Source organism: Salminus brasiliensis, chromosome 20 (genome assembly GCF_030463535.1).
Source record: "Salminus brasiliensis chromosome 20, fSalBra1.hap2, whole genome shotgun sequence".
Taxonomy (NCBI): domain Eukaryota; kingdom Metazoa; phylum Chordata; class Actinopteri; order Characiformes; family Bryconidae; genus Salminus; species Salminus brasiliensis.
Genome location: NC_132897.1, coordinates 7,827,781 through 7,852,301, shown reverse-complemented (window position 1 = coordinate 7,852,301; position 24,521 = coordinate 7,827,781). Strand labels below are relative to the sequence as shown.

The 24,521-nt window shown below is 42.8% G+C and overlaps 1 protein-coding gene across 1 annotated transcript in view; it reads left to right on the top strand.

Moving 5' to 3' along the window:
• The window catches only part of LOC140541925 (uncharacterized), an 85,945-nt gene that overhangs the window by 20,311 nt on the left and 41,113 nt on the right, over nt 1-24,521 (top strand). Inside the window, exons 2-7 of the mRNA XM_072664724.1 lie at nt 7,157-7,337; nt 8,497-8,655; nt 8,898-9,090; nt 11,532-11,660; nt 13,092-13,226; nt 23,807-24,373. Coding sequence (XP_072520825.1) covers nt 7,157-7,337; nt 8,497-8,655; nt 8,898-9,090; nt 11,532-11,660; nt 13,092-13,226; nt 23,807-24,373 — 1,364 coding nt within the window. The remainder of the gene's footprint in view (nt 1-7,156; nt 7,338-8,496; nt 8,656-8,897; nt 9,091-11,531; nt 11,661-13,091; nt 13,227-23,806; nt 24,374-24,521) is intronic.

Genomic DNA, 24,521 nt, shown 5'->3' with positions numbered 1-24,521 from the left:
TGTGGGTGGGACAAAAGAGAGTCAAACTCGGAGGCAGAATAAATCAGAATCTTTATTTTAGCTGGGGGCGGGACAAAAGAGAGTCAAACTTAGAGGCTGAACCAATCAGAATCTTTATTTTAGCTGTGGGTGGGACAAAAGAGAGTCAAACTCGGAGGCAGAATAAATCAGAATCTTTATTTTAGCTGGGGGCGGGACAAAAGAGAGTCAAACTTAGAGGCTGAACCAATCAGAATCTTTATTTTAGCTGGGGGCGGGACAACAGGTTGTCAAACTTAGAGGCAGAACCAATCAGATTCTTTATTTTAGCTGTGGGTGGGACAAAAGAGAGTCAAACTCGGAGGCAGAATAAATCAGAATCTTTATTTTAGCTGGGGGCGGGACAACAGGTTGTCAAACTCAGAGGCAGAACCAATCAGAATCTTTATTTTAGCTGGGGGCGGGACAACAGGTTGTCAAACTCAGAGGCAGAACCAATCAGAATCTTTATTTTAGCTGGGGGCGGGACAAAAGAGAGTCAAACTTAGAGGCAGAACCAATCAGAATCTTTATTTTAGCTGCGGACAGAACAACAGATTGTTAAACTCAGAGGCAGAACCAATCAGAATGTTTATTTTAGCTGTGGGCGGGACAAAGGAGAGTCTAACTTAGAGGCAGAACCAATCAGAATCTTTATTTTAGCTGGGGGCGGGACAAAAGAGAGTCAAACTCGGAGGCAGAATAAATCAGAATCTTTATTTTAGCTGGGGGCGGGACAAAAGAGAGTCAAACTTAGAGGCTGAACCAATCAGAATCTTTATTTTAGCTGGGAGCGGGACAACAGGTTGTCAAACTTAGAGGCAGAAACACTCAAAATCTCTTTTTTAGATGGGGGTGTGACAACATGGAGTCAAATTCAGTGGCAGAATCAATCAAAATCTCTGTTTTAACTGGGGCAGGACAACAGGAAGTCAAACTCAGAGGCAGAACCAACCAGAATCTTCATTTCAGGGAGGGGAACATTTCCCAAACAGTGACATACAGTGAGATACTTCCAAAATGTGCTAATGGTCTTGAGCACAGTGTTTGGTTTTCCAATGAGATTCTGGTCTCTTTGAGATTGGACTATATGTAGTGTGGGCTCCTTATCTCAAATGAATTTGCCACCCCAATCTACATCACCCACTGGGGAAACTGCTTCCCAGAGAGAGAAAGAGAGATAGAAAGAGAGAGATTGACTGCAGCCTAAAAATGCCTTACCGCCAAGGTAAATACACAAATCAGCTGTATAACCCAGTAGACCAAATATTCTGAAAGCTCTGAAGCCTTGAGTTTAATATCAGTAATCAAATCAGTGTTACGGCCTTGATGGACAATCATGGAGGAATTAACCGGGGTGGAGGTCAACATGTAATAAAGGGAGGTATCAGCTTCAAGCACTGCTCTATATGATACACTGTTGTTTATAACAATGTACAGATATGTGGTGCAAACAGCCAAAAACAATCTGAAAGCCTAAATCACCCCAGTCATGTGATACTCGCCATGAAGGTACACACTCGTTCCGTCGATCGAGGCATGAAATGTAGCAGTTTCAAACATCCTCCTTTCTTTCACTTTATTTTTCCAACAACAGACTTTTACCCACACCACTTCTCATCCTCATTCTTCTGGCCTCGAGGGATCTCTTCAGATTCTTTTCCATCATCGCAGCTGAAGATTTATGTGGACCTGAAGGGCTATGCTGCTCTCTTTTGGTAGCCTCTCATGGATGAGCACAGCTCATGATACTTAACAGGTGTCCTTGCAGCCTGTTAACCCCCCTCACACTCTCCCACACATGTGCACACACAGCCTGGATCATTACAACTGCCGCTGGCCTTGCCGGGCCTTCCAGTGGAAACACGCCACAGTGCCTCAGTGCCTCAGTGCAGTACTAGAGGAAGTGACTGAGAGCTACAGTAGATAAAACGTGCCACTGTTAAGACTGTGCATGTGTGTGTGAGGGAGAGAGAGAGACTATGCAGTGCCTTTGAGCTTGTTTTGTACCTCATCAAACAATGAGCCAAAAAAGGGTCCTGATTTTTTAGCGTAGCAATTTCACCTTAGAATTAGGGAGAATGACGTCTCTCAAGAACTGGAGGTTGGATGTAATGGCAGATGTGACCAAACACGGGTTCTCACACCTCTAAACTTGAAAACCAAAACAGAAACTGAATCTGATTCAAACCTGAATCGATTCGTTTAAGGCATCTTTTTTAAACCCATTTTCTCCCCAATTTCCCAACCCATATATATTCTCCCCATCACATGCAATGCTCCCAACATTCACTGGGAGGTTGAAGACCAACACACGCCTCCTCCGACACATGCATAGCCAGCCAGCACCTCTTTTTCTGAACTACCGCTGATGCAACATAACCGGTCAACCAGCATGCTCGGAGGAAAGCACAGCGTATCAGGCTCTGACGCATTGACCAGCAGACATTGATGCTGGCCAGCGCTGTACTGGAGTGATAAAAGTGGGGTGAAAGTACCATCTACCCACCCTGGAGAGAACAAGGTCAATTGTGTTATCTCGGGGCCCCGAGTGCCGATGGCTAACAGCATGACCAGGATCGGAACTAGCCATCCATCTGTCATAGTGACAGCCCCTTAGTCCTCTGGACCCTGAAGCGCAGTGTTTTGACACATTGCCTTGAAGCCTGAATGAAAATGAAAAAGTCACGTGACTGTTGAAGACTCATAAAAACACACTTTCTTTCGTTGTCTATGAGACGAAGGTTGTGGTTTAGACCACGAATTGGCCACCAGATTTCACTGTGGTGAAATTCAAAAAAAGCTCTTTTTTCTGAATAATTGATTCCATTCGCTTCGACCTCTCAAAAGCCTCACATATGCCATCGCTAGCGGAAACTAGACCCTGACAGCGACTTCCATAACAGCGTGTGAACATGAACACAAGCACAGCCGGACACAGACCACCACAGACAAAGGACTCGATATATGCTGAGACTGACAAGACACACCTGAATCAGATAACACAAGGGCAGGGCTACAGTAGAGAACACCTGGGAACACTAATGAAAATGTGAGGCAAAGGCAGAAACAGTGGTGGAGAGACAGAACTGTGCCCCATTCACTATTTAGTGTACTACTTTGAGGTTCCGTCGTTGTGTAGCGGTGTCCGAAAACGTAGGGCCAAATTTTCACTGCACTGGAATATATAGCATGCAAACAATATACACTACACAACGGATACAGAATACCCGTAATCCATTCGCGTGCAGCTTGTCTAAGGAAGAGAGATGCTCAGACTGTTTATGGACCACTGTTGCCAGATTGGGCAGTTTACTGATTTTGCAACACTGACATCAGGGCCCTTTACCAGGACTTTAAGGGTCAAGTATCACTGCTAAAGTGTCAAGACTTCAGTGTGCTCAGAGTAGAAGAAGATAAACCCAGGGTTGTCTTCATTTTACAGCTTCTTCTTCAGATTTCTTCAGTGAATTTTGAACGTTTTTAATATCTACTGGAAGAGCTCTGAGATTATCCACAGCAGCAGCCAAACACCTATTCTCAGACATTAGAGACATCTGCTTGGAAAATCTGGACAGGTCTAAAATTATCAGACAATTCAGCCTGTAATTGTCTCCGAGGAAGACAGAGAAAAACACAGAAATGGTCGATCTGGACGGAAATAAACTCTCAGAGGAGCCCCTGTAAAAAAGAGAATGACCTTAGGACCCCATGTAAATGTAATCCCGTCTGAACAGGGTTTAAAACATGCACGTCTTCATCGTTCCCCATTTTTCTAATCATGAATATCTGCTGTTGTGCATCTCCAAAAATGGACGAATGGTATGCAGAGTATGGTGCAAGGTAGAGCTTTCATCAGCTTATCAGAGAGAGGTCATGTGTGACTGGAATCTGCTACCCATGATGCTGCTGGCTGCTGCCTGCACAGGCTTTAAGGCAGGAGGTGATGACTGAGGCATGATTGCAATACAAGCCTGCAGTGGAGGCTTCCTTTCAGCACTTATACTGAAATAAGAGATTGGTTGCTGCTAAAGAGGAAGCACTCGGAGCTGGAATCCGATGTGAGGGTCCATACATCACATGCTGGAAGTCTGTAAATGATGAGGTATTATATGGAGCAACTCCACTGTATTTGTCATAGAGGCCCATTCAGGCAGCAGGATTTAAGCCCTGTTAGTATAGCATGAGTTATTACTGTGCTTAACCCCATTCACTCCCTAACGTCTGCATAAATGAGCCTAGTCACTACAAGACTTCTGCACCATCCTCGACTTAGACCTTTTCTTTCTTTCCCTTCCTTAATGTGGTGACCAGGAAGCCGCAGATTTACCCTCCATCAGGAATGGAAATGTTGCATCATAAAATTACAACCCAGCTCTGTATGATAGATTTTTATATGGGTTTTTTTTCAGGCCCTGAATTTCTGAAGTCCTGAAGTGTTTTAGAGAGCAACCAGAGGGTAGCATGAAAGCACAGCATGTAAAGGCAAGTCAAAGGACCTGGTCATGCACAGGGTTGGGGTGGAAAGTTCATTAAGGACCACCTCCCTAAATCTCCCCAATGTCCTGTTGGGATTAGGTGGGAGAACAGGACTTCACTCGCATGGGAATTTCTGTTTCACGCTACAAACATCCATCAGAAATCCCGTAGACCTTCTGTCTGTAACAGGGCCAAGGGGTCATCAGAAGTCATGTGGAAATGTTACTTTACTTTAGCTCCTGAAGACTTGGGCCTACTCCCCGTCTTTCTGTGGTCTTTTGTGTGGTACGTCATATAGGAGCTGCTTTCATAGCTAGAGCTTTTATCAGGTTTCTGAGAATGAGTAATGTTGATCTAGAGACCCCAAGAAGTCTGTGTCTCTAAAGGCCTGGGTTTAGTTCCATGTTCCTGCAGGCTTGGGAACAGTTGATTTCAGAGCTATAGCTTTGATGCGCAGCCTTCTCAGGGTAACGCTGGGCACGTACTACACAGTAGCCGGGTTTCCATTCAAGCAAGTTGTAAATGATATGTGTTTGCAGTTAAAAGATGTAGGGCAGGACGAGCAGTGGACCACCTAATGGACTGAAATGACTGAAGAGCCAAACCTAATGAGCAAAAGGGCTGAAATCTCTGTGCCACCCTGACAACATCCACCGTATCTGGCAGCGCATACACACTCGATGGGAGATTTATTTAGACAAGCTTTGCATTTGGCAACCTCTGTAAAGCTGTGTCATAATCCTGCGGCAACTGTTAAGAGAATCATGTGACTTACGTTTATTTGAAAAACCTTTTCCCCTCACTGTTCTCGCATTTTGGCTTCTAACCTTTAATCCTCATCCTAATGTGAAAATCTTATCTAGTGAAATTTGGGTGGTTGTTTTTTTCATATTTTAGGAAAATTTGCATAAACTTGGATGAAAAGGCCTCAGGCCTAATTTTACAGGGGGTGCAGGGATGCTCATTGATATTTTAACCATATTGGTGTTTCCATTTCCATCTCTCTGCAAATGTATAAATATAGTACTGTGCATCTCTGTAATGCTAATCTAGGTAATGTAGTAGAATGCTTTTTCAGTTTTCGCTGCACAGTACAATCATATCTGTGTTTTCCAATCAACATCTAAATAATCTGAAGAACGTTGGGCAGTTTGTGAAGGTTTCAAAAACATTCTGACACATTAGCTTAGACAGATTAGCTTAGCGAAGCCTTCAGGTCTGATGAAGATGTAAACTTTGTAAAGAGGTCGAAAAATAGCAAAGACCTCAGTAGACTAATCTACTGGAGAACCCAACAAATATCAGTGTTAAAGTGTTTCTCCTTTCAGAACATTTATTTTTTACATTTTGTAAAATAATCTTATAGCCTATTTGCTGTTTTTAACTCACCTGACAGTGTTATTGTCGAGCCGCTCATCACATATTATTAACACAGCTTATATCTTTAGACATTACTCACCCTTAATGAGACCTCATGTGAGAATTTCTGCATCCTCAAGAAACCTCATAGATGTTCTGGTGTAAAGTGGGGCCTTATGGTCATTAGAAGTCAACTGGAGATGTAACTTCACACAGGCTCTGAAAACCTGGACCTCGTTCCATTTTTTTTGTGTGGTCTTTTGTGTGATACATCACAGAAGAGCTGTTTTCAGAGCTATAGCTTTTGTCAGGTTCCTCAGAGTAATTCGTGTTGATCTAGGATCAGTCTTTGCCTTTCAACCTGAAAACACAATTATTAGGACGCTGGGAGCTGATCCTAGATCAGCACTGTTCCTCAGTGACTTATAGGTCTGGGACCCTCCTGTTGTTCTCAGCTGTCATGTTCTCTTTGATTAATAAATGTTACGCGAGCGGCTGAACGTGGTACTGTATTCTCTGGTTTGTTTTTCTACATTTATCATTCGTGTCATCTTATTCAGAACTCCCCCTGGTTACAGGACTGGAGAGGAAGCGAAGAAGGTTGGTGTTAGAGCAGTGTCAGGACCTCTCATTATGTATAGTGGATCCGTGGTATGGGAAAAAATCAAGTGAAAAACTTAAGGTTAGAGGTCCTGACACTGCGAATGATGTAATATGTAGCACTTTCCCAATACCAGTTAGCAGTTGAAGAAGTCATTAACAAGAAGTCAGTAAGGATCACTTACTTTTTCTAACCTGCACTGGCAATGTATACTCAATATGCTAAATAAAGAACAAGTACAGTGCAACTGTTTGTTCACTCTATGGACAAAAGTATTGGGACACCCTCTCATTTATTGTGTCTTCTAAAATCAAGAGTAATTAAAAAAAGAGTTTATCCTGCTTTTGTTGGAGCAAATAGGCTCTACTGTCCAGGGAAAGCTTTCAACTAGATTCTGGAGCATTGTTGTGAGGATTTGATTGCATTCAGTGACAAAAGTGGTGTCAGGATGTTGGATACATCATCCCTAACTCTTCAACTCATACCAAAAGAATTGGTCAGAGCACCATCATTCCAGAGAACACAGTAGTTCCACCGCTCCACAGCTCAATGCTGGGGGCTTTATACTCCTCTAGCCCACACCTGGCATTAGGTTCATGTTTATCTGCCAAAGAGAGTCCTATTGTATTGGCAAAATGTAGATAAAAAAATTCATATTCATTGTTGATAAGTATTTGATTCTGTGCTTTATTTTTACAGTGACGGTGGATCTACATCTAAATCCTTTTACCCAAAAGGTGGACTTACTGAAGCACTTGTCCCGCCTTGTGCCACAAAGCAAGAATTCGTCTCTGTATGAGGAAGATGATGGATGTACGGTGCTAAATGTTGGAATCTACTCAACCTTGACACTGCCCACACAACAAGCTTTTGGGCCAAGGTGTGTCCATGGGTCATCTTATTCAAATGTCTTCTATACCCAGCATTGTAGTTGATGAGCTAAGCCATGTCCAGATTCTGAAGTTTGCTTCTTTAGTTTTCCACAGGCACTACGAGGCTGACGTAGCCTAGCTAAAAGTGGAATTTTGGAATTGTTTAGTAATGTCAATTTTACTTGTTTATGTGATTTTTAGCTGAAGCTGGTCAAGCTGGTTGAGATGGTTGACCATCTTAATTCTTGACCAGCATAGAGTATGTTTTTTTTTTATTTTAGCTGGTCTACCAGCATGATAAACCTAACCAATCTAGAGCATCAGTATGATGCTGATCAATCTTCATGCTGGTCAGCCACCTTGGCCCAACTGGCCGACCAGCTTGACCAAGCATGACTTAAATCAAATGCAACATACACCATGCTGGTCAAGAGCTGGTTCACCAGCTAGCTTCCCAGTAAAGGGTATGTTTTCGCCTAAATGACCAGCTTTTCAACCACCTTAACCATCAAAGACCAACTCCCAGCAAGTGTGTTAGCATCAGTGTGTTATACAGTGGACAACTGGCCAGCTGGTTAAGTTGGTTGACCAGCATAACTCTTGACCAGTTTTGTTTGAGTTTAACTGGTCTACCAGCATGATCAACCTTATCAACCAATCTAGAACATCGGTGTGACCAAGCTTGACCATGCTGATTGACCAGAATGACTAAGCTGGTTGACCAGCCTGACCAGTTGGACCAAGCTGGTCGTCCAGCTTAATCATGTTGGTCATGCTGGTTGACGAGCTTAATATTACTGGTCATGCTGGTCGACCATCTTGGTCCTACTGGTCGACCAGCAAGACCAAGCATGACCTCAAATTAAATCAAATGCAGCATACACCATGCTGGTCAAGAGCTGGTTAACCAGCTAGCTTCCCAGTATAGAGCATGTTTTCGCCTGGATGACCAGCTTTTCAACCACCTTAACCATTAGAAACCAGCTATCAGCAACACCTGAGATGGATTTTTTGACAGGGATGGCATATAGGTTTCCATTAGCCTAATTAGCTACATTGGCCTCATAGCTCACATGCACATACAACTTCAGACACTACGCCTGGAGACAGTGGAGACAGAAAGACCATATTAACTGAACTACTGGTTTAATTAATGTGTGTTAACAGCTTTGCAGATGAGTTCAGTGTGCTTCTTCAGCTGCGGAGCTCTCAGAAGGAGGATTGTAGCGTTCTAAGTATTCTGGACTTCTACAATCAGGTGATACTGCAGATCCGTCTAAGTCCTTCCAGCGTCACTTTCATCATCGGCCAGCAGCGCGATTATGAGTGAGTCTCAGATACTTTTTTTACACACTCGGACGCTCTTGTTGCGCTTGCCGTCGTAAATCAAATAGTAGGACTGATGCTGCAGTGTTTCTCTAAGCTACACAATATTAACATTAAATACATTAAATCTATGAAGTTTAATCCTGCCCCATGTTATGACCTCATATTATCAGGTTAGATATTTTTATGAACACCTCCTGCCCTCATACACTATTGTCCAGTGAGTGTTTTGTTTTCCATAGGTTTGTAGTACCTGGCCTGTCAGACTTACAGTGGCACTGGCTCTCAGTGGGGGTCTCCTTTGAATATCTGGCTGTGTATGTGGACTGTGCACTAGTGGAGAAAGTGAGGTGGACATACCCTTACATGGGCATCGCCACTGATGGCCTGCTGATGGTCGGGGGCATTGTGGAGGGATTTGAGACACCTTTTGAGGTATTTTGTGACTTCTACCCAATCAACACATCATGCTGTGTTATACAATGGTCATTTTTATTGGGGCTTGGTACGTCTACAAACGTTTAATTTGAAAATGTGAATTAAATATGTTAATTAAATTTAAATTGTCCTGTGAATTAGGTGCTAATTCCATTTCAACTATATTTGAAGAGTCCATAAAATAGTTATATCATAATTATAGGCAAGTTATTTTTTTGATTTTAATTGAAATTTTAGTTTTCTAGAAGCTTTCTTGATGTACATTATATGGACAAAAGTATTGGGACACCTGCTTATTCTTTGTTTCTTCTGAAATCAAGACAGACAAAAAAGAGCAGATCCTGCTTTTGTTGGAGTAACTGTCCCCTGTCTCTGCTGTCCAGGGAAGGCTTTCTACTAGATTTTGGAGCATTGCTGTGAGAATTTGATTGCATTATTGAGGTCAGAATGGTCTCAAATAACTTATTATCCTCAAATCCCCAATTCATCAAAAAAGTATTGGATAGAGCACAATACTAATTCCTGGGGGGCTTTATACCCCTCCAGTCCACACCTAGCATTGGGCATGGTGCCAATAAGTTCATGTTTATCTGCTCCAGAGAGTCCTATTCTATTGGTAATACTTCTCTACATGGACTAGACAGGCTGTGTTTGTGCGCATTTGCACATCTGTGTAATGAATGCCATGAAAGTAGCTAAATGCATTCATTAGTAGGGATGTCCACAAACATTTGGCCATAGAGTATGTATATACATATACAACCAAAATGCACATTTACATAGATCTTCCTATTGCGCCTGTACCAGTTTTGCAGCCCATTCACATAAAAAATATACGCAGTGTTTCAGCATGGCATGCTTTTAGAATGAGGGACAACAGCCAATAAGAGGGGAGATTATTTGCATATATCATTTACAGATAAAGGCACAGTAACATAAACAGTCTGTTTAGGTACATATAGAGGTTTGAGTTGGAGGTAATATAAACCAAAAAATATCAATATACAGCTGTTTAGGTACACAGAACCATGTGCATGGACAATACATATAGGGGAAGAGCGCATTATATGTAATGTTGCTATGAATTCACCCATATTTAATCTGTTATTTGATTGCAGACCTGAGTTGTCTTCTTTCAGTACAGCAAACTCAGGAGATAATGTTAAATATTAAAACAAGCTCTGAAAGAATGCACTGTATCTGATTGCCAAATGCCTCAAATCTATACCTCTTATGTACATACTGAGCATGCTAGTGATATCAGCATCTTTTAACGTTGAGCAGATTAATGTTAAGCAGCTGGCCAAGTGTGCCTGATACAACCTTGTATTCTCAGTGATTCATTTCTTTTGGGTTGTTACAGCATTGCATGAGAAGCTTAATGCTGTCAGGTTTGCTATCCATCAAACCACCAGAGATGGAGCCAGAAATGCAATAAAGCAGCTGAGTAATCCAATGGTTTTGGTTTTGGAGGGCAAGAGTGGATGATGCTCATTTACAGAAGTGATGCTAACTAGTCCGTTTTCACACTTATTGCTTGTTAGCTGTGACCCGAATCAGTTAAAGAGTTTGAAAATTTGAAGCATAGTTTTCTGGCCAGTATACCAGGTCAGCAGTTGGCTACGGAAGCCGTTTAGCTCAAGCTTGCAGAGTATACCTAATTGCTGGGAGTCGAATCGAAGTCAGGTCACGTTCTCACCACAAGCGAACCACTTTCAGAGTTCGTTTGGGACCGGGCCCAGTTTAACTGAACTAAAAAGTGCAGGTGTGAAAATGCCCTTAACCGCTATCACACCAGCTATACTAACCTTTGCAATACTGATACCAAAGAAGGCTGCACTGTACATATGCAACCATTGGCTATATTTCGTAAGCATTCTGGTCAATATCAGACATCTGCACTGTAAAAAACATAGCCAGTTCAACTTCTAATGATAACATAACTGATTACTGTAGATTTATTAAATGAATTCAACTTAACTTAGTTAAAAGCTCTCCTACCTCACATTTTTCCCTTCTGCCTCTTAGGCTTTTGACAGTGGAGCTCTGAGCCCATATGATCTATTTACACTTGATGATCAGCATTTAGACTCTACGGCTCCAGAGTGGTGCAATTGTCTAACTGCCTGCCTGACAGAAGCCTAATAAGTTCAAATCCCATCCACACCACAGCCCTCCATTGTCAGGAGTCTGAGAGTTCTAACCTGCAGATGGGAATCAACAGTACATTTTGGGGGAGGATCCACAGACTAAACATCTTACACAATATTTAATCAGCTGTAGCTCATCTACTGACGTTCTTGTGGCTCAACTTCAAATGTATTATTGACCAAACTAAAGATAAAGAGTTCGGAGAACTTTTGACTGAACTAAGTTAAGTTAGCTCAAAAATTTTGACCCTACAGCCCTAATCCTGACGCATGGTTTTGTCTTAACAGGGGGAGCTCAGGCAGGTGATGTTTTTGATGGGGGATGGTGGAGCTGCCAGCCGTCACTGCAGCCTCCACAGGGTTCTGTGTGAGCCTTCAGTGGAGTCCCATTCTCCTGAAACCCAACACAGCACCCAGGTACAAAAGAACAGAATGTGCATTAGGAAAGGGGTCATCAGGTTTGGGCCTGGAGATCCAGAGTTCAGCACTGCTTGGGGATTTTCCTGCTCAAGCAAACCAGTGCAAACTGCTGATTAACTGCTTGATTCTCTTGAGTTGAATCTAAGACCTGACCGTGATGCATTCTGGTCCTTAAAGAATGTAAAGAATACAACCATGCTGTCTGACCAGCTAAACCAGTCAGCCAGACCAGTTTAAAATTCATGCTGGTTTAGCTGGTCAGACAGCATGGTTGCATGCTTTTTTTCACATTATACAGATTTATTCAGATTCACAGACTCAAACCTGTTCATTAGAGCTAGACAATATGACATTAGCAAAATTCACCTGAAACCTGGTACACCAGAGGGTGTTTGGTTGGAAGTGAATCACAGGACACTTTAATGGACCCTTTAAGTGTACTCTTAACTACCTGCCTCTATTGATGCTACCACTATTAACTATCATTACTCTCATTTACATTTATGCCATTTAGCTGACGCTCTTATCCAGAGCGACTTACATGGTTACTCATATTACAGAGGTGGGCTAATGGAGTGTTAGGAGTCTTACCCAAGGACTCTTATTGGTGTAGCGCAGCATAGTCACCCAAACCGGGAATCGAACCCCAGTCTCCCACACGGTGTGGTAGCTCAGTGGCAAGTAGTGGTGTTATCTGTTGCGCCACACCAACCACTACTCTGACCATCACTGCCATGACCATCACTGCCATGACTATATTATAGAAGTTATACTACACCATAATTATTATATCATGATTCAGAATATGTGGCACACCTGCAGTACAACAGTTTAGGTGGTTTGGTGATTTTTGTCAATAATTTATATTTATATATTAAATAGTTCTGACCAGAGGAGGATGGGTTGGGTCCCCCTTGTGAATGTTGGTTCCTCCCAAGGTTTCTTCCTCCAGCTCTGAGGGAGTTTTTCCTTGCTCACTGGGGGTCTTAGATTTTTCATGTCTTTTTATGTTGTTGATTTCTTGTTTTTTTCTAATGACTGATTGTGTAAAGCTGCTTTGTGACAACAAAGTAGTGTAAAAAGCACTATACAAATAAATTTGACTTTACATCAGGGGTGCACAACTCCAGTCCGGTCCCAGCTAAGTTAGTAGTAGTTGGCCTACTCAAACACACCTGATTCAACTCTTCAGCGGAACTCTGCAGAGTTATCAGGTGAAGTGAGAGTGCTTGAGTAGGGCAACCACCAAATTTTGCTGGGGACTGGCCCTGCTTTACAATACGCAGTATAAGTGGAGTTTCAATGAAAAGCCTGACTTAGAGCCCAGAAATCATCCAGCTGAGCAAGAATGTGATGCTTCAGTTGGAAAGGGAATTTCTCCCAGTACTCCTGGATCAAAGTTTGCTTACAGCCCTCTCCTTTTTGCAGACACCTCCATCGCTGTCCTCAATCGGCCTGCTCGAGGAACCGTTATTTCCCCCAGAGTCCTCCACTGACACAGGAGAACATGTCATCACAACTACAATTCAGCTCAGGCCTGACGATCAGGAAGCAGATGTACTGGTAAGGGCTCTGAGGAAATCCATTTACAAGCTCTGAAAGGTCTGCGTGTGAGTTATAGCACATGGGGACTCATTACCATGCTTACTTGAGCATTCTGCAGACTTGTTGTACAGGGGTTAACAATGAGGAATTAACCAGCTTTAAATGGACAGAGCCTCCACGCTTTGTAGCACAACTGAGCACTGGCTATGGGCGACGGCTAGATGGATGGCTCTGGAGGGATGGAAATTGCACGGATGGAAAAAGGAGATGGCCCCAGCTTCTTCTTCATTTGTCCATATTAAACTGTTGCTGCGTTCAGCTGCAAACAGGAAGGCTGTGACTAATGGCTGTCGTGGGAGCGGTCTCGTTTTGGCACGGTGCTGGAACAGAGAGGGCGGGGCAGAGTGCGGGTGGTGGGGGGGGGGGGGGGGGGGGTTTGGGGGGGGGTGATAAACGTCCCGTCTGGGAGGGCAAGAGGGCACAGCCCTGGAGCACACTCAGTATGGCTCTGCAGGAACTGCTCCACAGTTAGCAAATGGCCTGGAAAGTCATTAGCTGCATTTAAGTTTTTGGAGTCTAGAAATCCGAAGGGAAGGGTGAAGTTGGGGCAGTATGGGGGCATTAACTCTGTGAGGTACATTTAGGTACATTTTAACATTATTAGAACCTTCCAGAGTCCTTCTGGAGCATCTAATTTGTCACCCAGTTTTTAATTGTGTCCTCCCTCAGATGTTTCAGCATCCTCATCTGAAAGGCCTGAGATAAGGCCCTGACTTGATGAAATCAGAGGAAGGCAATAAATACTCCAAACCGGAGATAAGCCTACTTTCAAGTGCCTCCATAAAGGAGCTTCACTAATTGGCCCAGCTCCACTCCAACTCCAACAAACCACCAACTTCAAGGGTGGGCTGGGGGGGATCTTCAGGATGTGATTTTGTGACTCTGTAAAGTCTGTTTGTTGAGACTTGCATTGAACGTGTTCAGCAGCACACTGCATGCTCCACTTAGGTGAAGAAAGGTCATGTTGAGGTTGACGGCTTTATTGGAGCCGTTACGTTTGCTGTGTGTTTGTCTTCGTCTGCGAAAGCGAAAGCTGATTGTATATATGTGTGTGTGTGTGTGTTTGTGTGTGTGTGTGTGGCTTTCTCAGATAAGCATAGTTTTCCACAAATAGGCCTCATTACCTGGAGTGCTGTTGTAAAAGTTTGGTTTTATTACGTTTTTACCCTCAAAGCACACAACACATGTTTACAGGATGGTAGAACGTGGTGCTGTATACTAGCTGTGTGCTAGCTGAGGGGAGCCCAGATCCATTTATTTAATCATCAGTTTTCATCACTTTAATGCTACCGAAACTTTTTTAAACGAGTGGAAATATTAACCTTTAACCTTCTCACAGCTCACTCCACTTTTTAGTAGTGCTAATGAATCCACCCGTCCATAACTCCCCCTAACACAAGCAGTGCTCCCGACACTAGGAGAGGAAGGACTTAAGCATGAGCTCTGAATGTGGATTCAGATGTGGATTCAAATATGCGTTGCTCTGATACATGCAAAGCCAGCCACCGCCTCTTTATAATGCATGTTTATCATTTATTTTAATTTTAATAAAAAAAACTTTCAGGTTTTTCAGGTAAGTGGTCACTTAGTGAAAGTCCAGGCAAATGTGTGCTACAGGTCTTCTCTCTGGCCTATTACAAGCCTCAGATGACATGGAGAGCAGCTCCACATTCAGAGCTCATGCTGAGTGAATGGTACTGTTAGCTGAAGCTCAAAGCCACAAATGAAGCTGGGCAGGGAAAGTGCCTATACATCAGTCTTTCCCTCTTTTGCTCTCGCTCTCTCTCCTCAGCTCTTTCCTCTCTCACTCTTTTTTATATACATACATATGCCTTTCACTCTCCCAGTGTGTCTTTGTCTCTCTCACCTGGTCTCTCTCTCTGCCACTGTCCTTATATGTCTCTGTCTTTTGCTCTCTTTCTCTTTACAATATATGCCCAAATGTTTATGGACACCCCTTCTAATGAATGCATTCAGCCACTTTAAGCTTCACTCATTTCTGACACAGATCTGCAGTGACACACACAGCGTGTCTTGTCCCTGTAGAGAAGTACGGCTAATTGTATAGGACTCTAGAGCAGATAAACAGGAACCTAAATAGTGGCCTACAGAGTTATAAAGCCACCCAGCATTGAGCTGTGGATCAGTGGAACTGTGTTCTCCAGAGTGATGGTGGTGCTCTATCCAATCAAATCCTCACAGCAATGCTCCAGAATCTAGTAGAAAGCCTTCCCTGGACAGTAGAGACAGTTACCCCAACAACTCTTTATTAATAACCTTGATTTCAGAGCAGGCGTCCCAATACTTCTGTCTATATAGTATGTGTCTCCCTCTGTATTTCCCTGCACTTTCTCCGTTATGCATAGTAATGAGACACCTCTCACACCTCTGTGTTTTAGCTGTAGGTCAGTGGAATCGTTTCCTCCTCTAATAAAGATGGCCCGAGCGTGATTGAGTTAGTTATCCAAGGCAGAGTAACTGTAGTTCAGTAGAGTTCAGCTCAGCTCCACTTTCCCCTGGCAGCTCTTGCCTATCATCAGTGCCGTCTGCTGTGACGGAGGTTACACATGTAATTATGATCTCTCTGCTGTAATTTAATGCTCTAAAATAAACCAGATTCCATAAACTGAGATAGAGAAGTGGGAAAAGTGTCAGATTTTCACTTTCTAACCAGTGTGCTCCCACACTTAAACCCTTATATAAACACACACACATACACACACACACACACACACACACACACACACACAGCCACATGTTCACATACACACACATGCAGTAGTTAGTAGTGTTACGGTCTCAGAGGGATTGATCTTTTTGCCTCTGTGTTACTGTAAATTACAGTCATATCAGAATATTATGACCACCCCTGTTTTGGAATGGACTTTAGAATGGCCTGGGACGTCACAGGTGCCACGGGACCAGGTTTGCTGCATGAATATAGGTGTGTGTGGCACCCTTTGATAGACTGGTACCCTGTCCAGCAGATATTCCTGCCTTATGACCAATGATTCTGGGGTGTGCTCCAGACCCACTGTGATCCTGACCACATAGAAGCAGATGAGAAGATGAAGGAATGGATAAAAATAAGCATTGCCTTTATGAAAACCAACCAAATGTCCTCACTGACTGACAATGCCTTCACTGTTTTCGCCATATTTGGACACAATGAGCTAAATACAACACTTAGACATCGTATAGAGTGCCCTAAAAAAAACTCAAACTTAGGACAAACAAGTATGACTTAATGTAATAAGTAATCAAATAAAAAATATTCCTAGAAATACAATATAATTGGTGTACAGGTCCTGGAGTGTCAATGACAGAGATACAATTCTGCTTGTTACAGTAAGTGTACCATTAAACTTATTTCAAGCTGCTATTTTAAGGTACTGCCACAATGGCCCGAGGGTCACAGATTTGAAGCTCGAGCCGAAGTTTGAGAGTGCACACTGGCATAGTTGGTGCCATTGACATTATTGACATTATCTGGTGCTGTTAGATGGGACCCTGCGCTTTCCTCTGGGTGCGTCGGCAGTCTGATGATGGAAAAGAGGTGGTGGCTGGCTTTGCATATATAGGAGGAGACGTGTTTAAGTTCTTAAGTTCCATCCTAAGGTCAAGTGTGCATTGTTGGTGCTAGGGGTACTTATGAACATATGGGTTAATGGGGGAGGGGGGGTCTTACCCTGTACTTTTCTCTACAACAGAGCATTTCACACCAAACCTCTCTAACTGATTATTGTGTACATTTAACCATCTTCTTTTACAGAGACATTGAAATGCATGTGTGATTCCCCTTTAAAGAGGAGCATGTGTGGAAAGATGCTGGGATTCTGATAATAAAGATGGAAGTGTATTAGTTGGAAGTGTTCCACGTCCCCCCTCTGCCTGCCCAGAGTAAAAAAATAAAAAAAAGAGAGAGTGAAAACCTCAAAAAGCCCAGAAACAGAGTCCCACAGAGCACTCCGGCAACAAAACCTTCCTCTGTAAAGCACCTCCCTGAGTCAGCCCTGTTACCATGGAAGCCATGACAGCTAATCCTTCCTGTTTTAATGACCTCGTGGTCACTCCGTGGGCCGCAGCTTTTTGATTCTGTAGGCTGGAGGTCTAGCGAGGAATAATTAGTTTCAAATCAATCCGGCTTCACTGAGCTCGCTTGTGGAATATTGCCGCGATGCTTACTGATGGGGCGGCTTTGGCCTCATAAATCTCCTCTTCTTCTGTGGTTTCTGAGTCAGCCAGTGGGTTTGAAGTTTCCCCCAAAGTGTCTCCATTTGCCCTTCATGGCTTCGCTATGTCATTGAAGTTCTTCGTGCTGGTTCTTCAGATGAAGGAGCTTCTGATTAAATGCCATCGCTTGTAAACTCTGATCTGGTTTGGGGTTCCATGCTCTCAGCATCTTCACTCTCTTTCTCCCATGACTGAAGTTTTTAATGTAGACCATTGGGCTCTGAGAGAAGGCTGATGCTAAAACCAGTAGACAAACATGAAGCTCAGGCAAGTTGTCACAATACTGGAATTGAATATTTTGATCGCAATGACAAGAGTAATGCCGTAATGTTCAATCCTAAAGTGACACCATGGCATCGAAAAACGCTACCCAGGCTAGCTGACTCAGCCACCATAAACAGCAGAAATACAACAGTGAGCATCCTAATGTACTGCTAGTGTACTGTGGTTGGCAGCAGGGACAGCAGCAGGCAGTAGCATTTAGCCAAGCGGCTGACCTGGCAAATTAGCAAGGTCCATTGCAATTGGCTAACTCACTAAGTACCGCAAATTGAATGTGAAAAAAAGTCCAGCCAGGATTTCTAAACAGTCCACAAATGTCCACATTTGTTTCTACAGTCACCACACATTCATTTTGTTACAGTAACTGTCTCTACTGTCCAGGGAAAAAGGCTTACTACTAAATTTTGGAGGAGCATTGCTGTAAAGATTGAGATTGCATTCAGTGACAAGCGCAAAATTGTTGGAAGGAGCACCATGATCATTTCAGAGAACACAGTTCCACTGCTCTTTATACCCCTCTAGCCCACGCCTTATCCATGCTTCCTTTTATTCTACTGGCAGTACATCTCTACAGGGACTAGACAAGCTGTGTGTGTGCATTCGTACATCTGTGTCAGCAATGAGTGCAGCTTAAAATAGCTGAATGCATTCATTAGAAGGGGTGTCCACAAACTTTTGGATATAAATTTAGGTTGAAAATTAGTGTGTTTGTCCCTTTGAGAACAAATAATCTCTTTTACAAGAGAGTAAGACATATTCTAACCTAGTAGATAATCAGTGAGTCTTCCACCTGTATGGAGGTGTTGTGGGTTGAGTAAATGCCTGAAGGCTTGCTGTCTGGGTGTGTTGGGTTTGGTGCTGAGCCCTGAGGTGGGCGTATCTGGGAGGTTCCAGCAATGTGGGAGAGAACTAGGAGAGAATAAGGAGAGTGCTTCACTGAATGGATGCTTTAAAAGGGGATGCAGACTGGATCTTCGGTAGCCATGCAGTGCCGTGCTTGGATTACATGCTGTCTGCTCCTGGGACTAGTTCAGATGGGGCTGCATGCAGCGGTTCAAAGGAAAGCTGTGGTAGGCCACATATTATTTTTTGCGTTGTCTGTTGATTGAGTGGAAAATGATTATTGATTGATGATTTTTGATTGAATTTTGAATATTGTTCATATCTTTTTTTTGGCTGTAGGGCTGCATCGAAACACATGGTTTTGACATCAGTTTTCATTGCAGCAATATTGGCTTTTGCTATAGATAAATAATGCAAAAAGAATTGATTATTGATAGAAACTATGCATATGTGAGCAGTCTTTTGCTTGATTTTAAAGGTTCTTTGAATGTGTTAATTCACCCATTAGTACTTGAGGCACAGGGCTGCACAGTATATCATGTGCTGACCCCTATCACAATATTGGCTTTTCCAATATTGGCTGCAATATGCAAATTATACCACTGCCAGACTCCCCAGGTGAGTTTCTGCTGGTATTTTGATGATGGATGGATTTACGTGATCCACCAATTGGTGTTTTTGTCTAAATAATGCAGACCAATGGTCAACCTTGGATCCACCTATGACATGTGGGTCATTGTACCAAAAACTGGACCATTTTCCAAACTCTCTTTATCCATTACAATTAAAAAGTCCATCTTTGCTACTGTGCCTTTGAACAACAAGACATACACAAGACATATGTAAATGAGCTCTGTTCTGATTGCCTGCCCTATACTGTAGCTGCTTTCCAAAGCCCAGCCTGCAGCTGAGCTGGGGCGGGTCCTTGGTAGGACCGCTCCATAAAAACTCCTTCTCAGTAGCCTATTGGTCACACAAATATAACAGTCCAACCAGGCAGCATGGTGATGTCAGCGGAAAGGCCCGGCCTCTTTCAATTGCGGCACAAAACTTGTGCTTTTTAATTCTTTCACAGAAATTAATTGCAACTATAAACACTAACATTTTAAGCGGCCTCTGCTCTGGAGGCTTCAATTTCCACCATTTTTCACGATGCTGTTGTTTTCTCTCGCCCCCGGGTTGTATGTGTGCAGAGAACGGTGTTTAACTGAAGGCCGAGAAGGATACATAAGTTGCTCCTTGCAACATGAAATACATGAAATGCTTCTTATAATTTCAGCATTAATGGGTGGGGCTAGACTGCTGTAGTCTCAATATATGGCTAATTGTATGGTCCCAGACTTTACTTTATTATTATTATAAATATATATTATGATTATATTATCCTTATTAAATTTGAGTAAATTCAAAACTAGATGGTTTTGCTGATGTTTTTGAGTTTCTGTGTATAGAAAATACTATATAAACAGTGTTTTAATAAGTCAAAACTAATACCGGAAATTTCTTAGTTAGTGTTGGGGGATGGCCTCAAGAATATTAAGCGATTAATTAATAAGCGATTATATAAGCTGCTCAGTTGGCTCAGTGTTTAATTTGTCCTCCATTTTCATTGACAGCATTTAGCAGAGGCTCTTACCCAGAGCGACTAACAAAAGTGCTTTGCTATTTACTTAAGAATAGACAAAATAGACAAAAAATTAGAGATGCCTCTAAGCTTAGACACTACTAAACACAAGTCAATATGGAGACCATAACACTCTACTCTTCACTCTACACTCCACGTTGCTTCCATGTTGCAGACCGGACAGGCGGAGTCACGTCTCTACACACACAATAGTATGTATTTAAGTAGGGACAGTACATGAACACAAAAAAGTGAAATGCTCCAACAAGATGAAGTTGATTAGAGGGTCTGAATGTCTGTTTTGATTACTTGCCCGGCCCCATTCCCAATATTCCCATATTCCTTTCGTCCGTAGTAAGCAGCACTATTTCTTTGTATGAATATGATACATATCATTTTGCCAGGGTCTACTGAGGGCACCACAGGACCTCCAGAGTTGCGACTGCAAGTTTGTCTTTCTAATGAGAGCGTACTACACAAACAAACTCTCGGCCAGCTCAGTTTTGCTATCAGTGGCTTTAGAGGGTTCAGCAAGTTTTTTCAGAAAAAGGCTCATGACTAAATGTCTTGTTCAGATGACTCTGCACCAGTTATTCTTCATTACACAACACTGGTGTGGGTCAAGGCACTTAAAGGCAGCAGCTATTTGATCAAACTTGGTATTTTGTTACTTCATTAATGATCTCCCACTAGTCATCCCGGCCTGGCCTTCTAGAGCTGGACCTTTTTTCAAAACTATGTGTAATTTTTCTTGAAATAGTCTAAATGTTTTGCCCAGCTGCATCTTCAAACAAATGACCAGTGGAGATCATCTTCATGCCTGTGTCTCAGTGAAGATTTATGAAGTGGCTCATTATTCACTGTCATGCCTACCGTTCAGAACGTGGATCACATTCTGCCCAGGGCCAGAAGCACATGGTGATTCATCATAGAGCAATCACAGCACTAAGCCATAAACGTTTACTTGGGTTCTCCAGTCAGACAAGCTGACCTTATCGCTCAGAACTCCTTGTATAGCGAAACAGCTCAGGGTTGCTATATTACATTAGGGTCCTGTTTTTTTCATGGCTTAAAGGAATGGTTCACGGAAACTCGGATTTGTGGTCTATTGACCAGGAGATGCTGGGACTCTGACGTTCTGTAGTTCAGTACTTTGTACTTTTTCTGAGTTACAAGGATAATTCCAGCAGGCATTGGACGTTAGTTTGACATCAGAAAGACATTGGACAGATGTGGAATGTTTGGGTGTTTTCACACCTGCACTTTTTAGGCCAGTTAAATCGGACTCAGATGCTCCGTTCACACCTGGCATTCACCCATGTCCTGAGTGATCCAATCATGAGAGGTGCAGGTATGAACGGGATACAGTGTGTTGTAATCGGATCACTCACACCACTTTCTGAGGCGGTCAGAGACGCATATGACCACATTATACTTGAAGGTGTGGACGGCAAAGCGTCTCAGTGAGTCCCTGGCAACAAAGCACCACCGGCATACAACCGCGCCACTGCCCAGCCTGGCAGAGTGCATCATCCATTGTCTGCACAAGCTGACCATTTCAAAAGCAAGTGTCAAAGCAAAAGCAATGGGAGCAATGGTGACACAGGAATTGTACACTGTGTGACCATTAACATTATGAAGTTTAGCAGACGTTGATTTAGTTGTTTTTTTAAAGACGGTATGATGTTTAGAGAACGTGAATCCAACAAAAATATATAATATAAAATATTAACGTATTATAATATAATAAAATATTAACGTGGTCTTTCGTCACAATTCTTTGTCAAATTGACGTTGGCATTAGACATTGTCCTGACAATGGATTTTGGTCACCCGACATCACAACCTACATTCAGCAGGATAACAATGTCTATTGATGTTGGTGGCCAGCTGGGATGTAGCTAAAAAATAATAGAAATCTAATACCCTGTTTAGACCTGGTCACTTCATGCCCCTTGAGTATCGGCCAAGTATAAACACACCCCAGACTTCATTTAAACCAGAGACAAATCTGATCACTTTGATCTGCGACACATTTGAGCCACACATTATAGCAGTGTAAACACATCCGTCTCTCCAAGATGCTGTCAACAACCAAAACCCCTCCCAGTACAGCCTAAACACCTGTAAGAATTGCTGCGTAATTGGAGAATTTGCATATTCTGTCCAACACAGTGACACAGTCTGACTGACCAGAAACGCATTGGACTACCAAGTGTAAATGCATGTGGCTAAAATCTACAATCCAGGTACTTGTCACCTCAAGTGACCAGGTGTAAATGGGGTCACCCAAGTGTTTTTCACTCAAATGTACACTAGCCTCTTAACTCCCATGTAAAGCTACAGAGGGTAACTTCAGACTGTTCTTAAATCAGGCCTCAGTCTTGTCTTGCCTGATCGGCTACATTTAGGAAAATTGTGAAAATGAATTTCGGGTGAATCATTCCTCTTTATGAATGTCGTTTGATGCACGTCCAATCTAATCAGATACCCGGCACCGTATCCAGACCCTTTCATACGATCCCAATCTATTTCTGCTCTAAATAATGGAATTTTTTGTTTAATCCACAGAGGCATCTCGTTCACACTCCATTCTGGCTCCAGTCCAAATGTCCCACTATGGTCCGATTAGCTGATTTTTATTGAAAAGTGTCAAGTCGTGTTATACTACTACAGGAGCCAACTTCAATTAGTTGGAGTGACCGTGTCACCTCTGAAGGAGATCAAGTGTCCATTTCATCTAAGGCTGCCGCTTTGCAGCGTTCGGTGCCTGACTACATTGGCTCTGAGGCTTATTGTCTACTGAAAGTGGGAGACCCAGTTTAATGGAGACACCAGGTCTGTGCTTGGAGTAATACTTCGGCCACCTGCCAGTTTCAAGACTTCTAATCTAAATGACTTTAAGCACCTTTTTCATAGTAAACTATATTTTTAACATTAGTACATTTCATAAACATACTGTTCACTGTTGATACCAACACAGTTCATACACTATATGGACAAAAGTAATGCAAGGCTTTTGCGGGTGAGTAGAGGCTGTTACTGTAACAAAAGGAAAACCATCTCCCTATTATTACCCTTGATTTCAAAAGAAACTTGGTAGAGCAGGAGTCTGCAAACTTTTGGACACATAAAATCATATAAAAGCAGCCTCTTTAAATTTCAGAGGTAAAGACATGGGTAATCGCAATACAAATTGTATAAATTAAGTTTATATAAAGTAAATATAGGAATTTTTATTGTCATATCCAATTTCCAGCCACTGGCTAGGACTCCACCAATCACACGAAGCTACCAGTGCTGGGAGGGTAAAGGTTAGCATGAAGTGCCACTGCCAGTGGTGCTAAATCAGTTAACAAGACTTCCACAGTGACTAGCACCATGCTGAGTAATGAGCTGAGTAAGAGCTGTCTTTCCCACCCAAGGAGAGCAGAGTCTGGGACCATCAGGCATCATCAGGGCCTATCACCCGCAATCTCCTGAGATGGGTTCAAGCTTAGAGGTAGCCACCACTTTTACTTTCAGAGTTAATGATATGCTTCATCTCTCCTTACAGGATCTTCTGATTTCTGAGAGGAACGCTTCCTCCCGTTCCCAGAGAGGCGACTTTAATGGCTTTCGTGTGGTGGAGGAACGTGACCGGCTCAAATCCCCTCACATCACCTCACATGACAGGATTAAGGACAGCACTGACAAAAAGGCCCAGTCCACTGGCACTAAATCCACAGCGGAGAACTTGCCCTCGCTGAAAAGACAAGCACACTTGGTTGATGGTCTGTTGGATGTTATTCCTGTTAAACCCTCAAGGGACATCATTGACCTGGATTCTAAACCTGATGCAAGGCGCGAAATTGAGAACCTCATGCATTCTAAGTTCAGCGACTTGAACTTGACGGAGGAGAACCTGTTACCCTCTGTAAGGGTAAACATCACTCCCACGTTACTTACATCACTTACCCAGGAAGGCCTTGAGAAGCCTGTGGAGAGCAGACCAGCCGGCTCAGTGCACCCGAGCGCAACAAAGAGTTCATATAAACACGGTGATGTAATTTTAGGCTCTGATGGGAGGAGATACAGACTACTTAAAGGACCTCAAGGCCCTTTCGGGCCTCCGGGGAAAAGAGTGAGTAACACTGCTGTCTTAAATGGTGACAAAATATTAACAACACGTTTTTGAAGGATCTGTAGTTTGTGGACAATATAAAATCATATTTTTACATATTATGAATTTGAGCTCTAGCATTTTATCAACATGAACATAAGAAGAACAG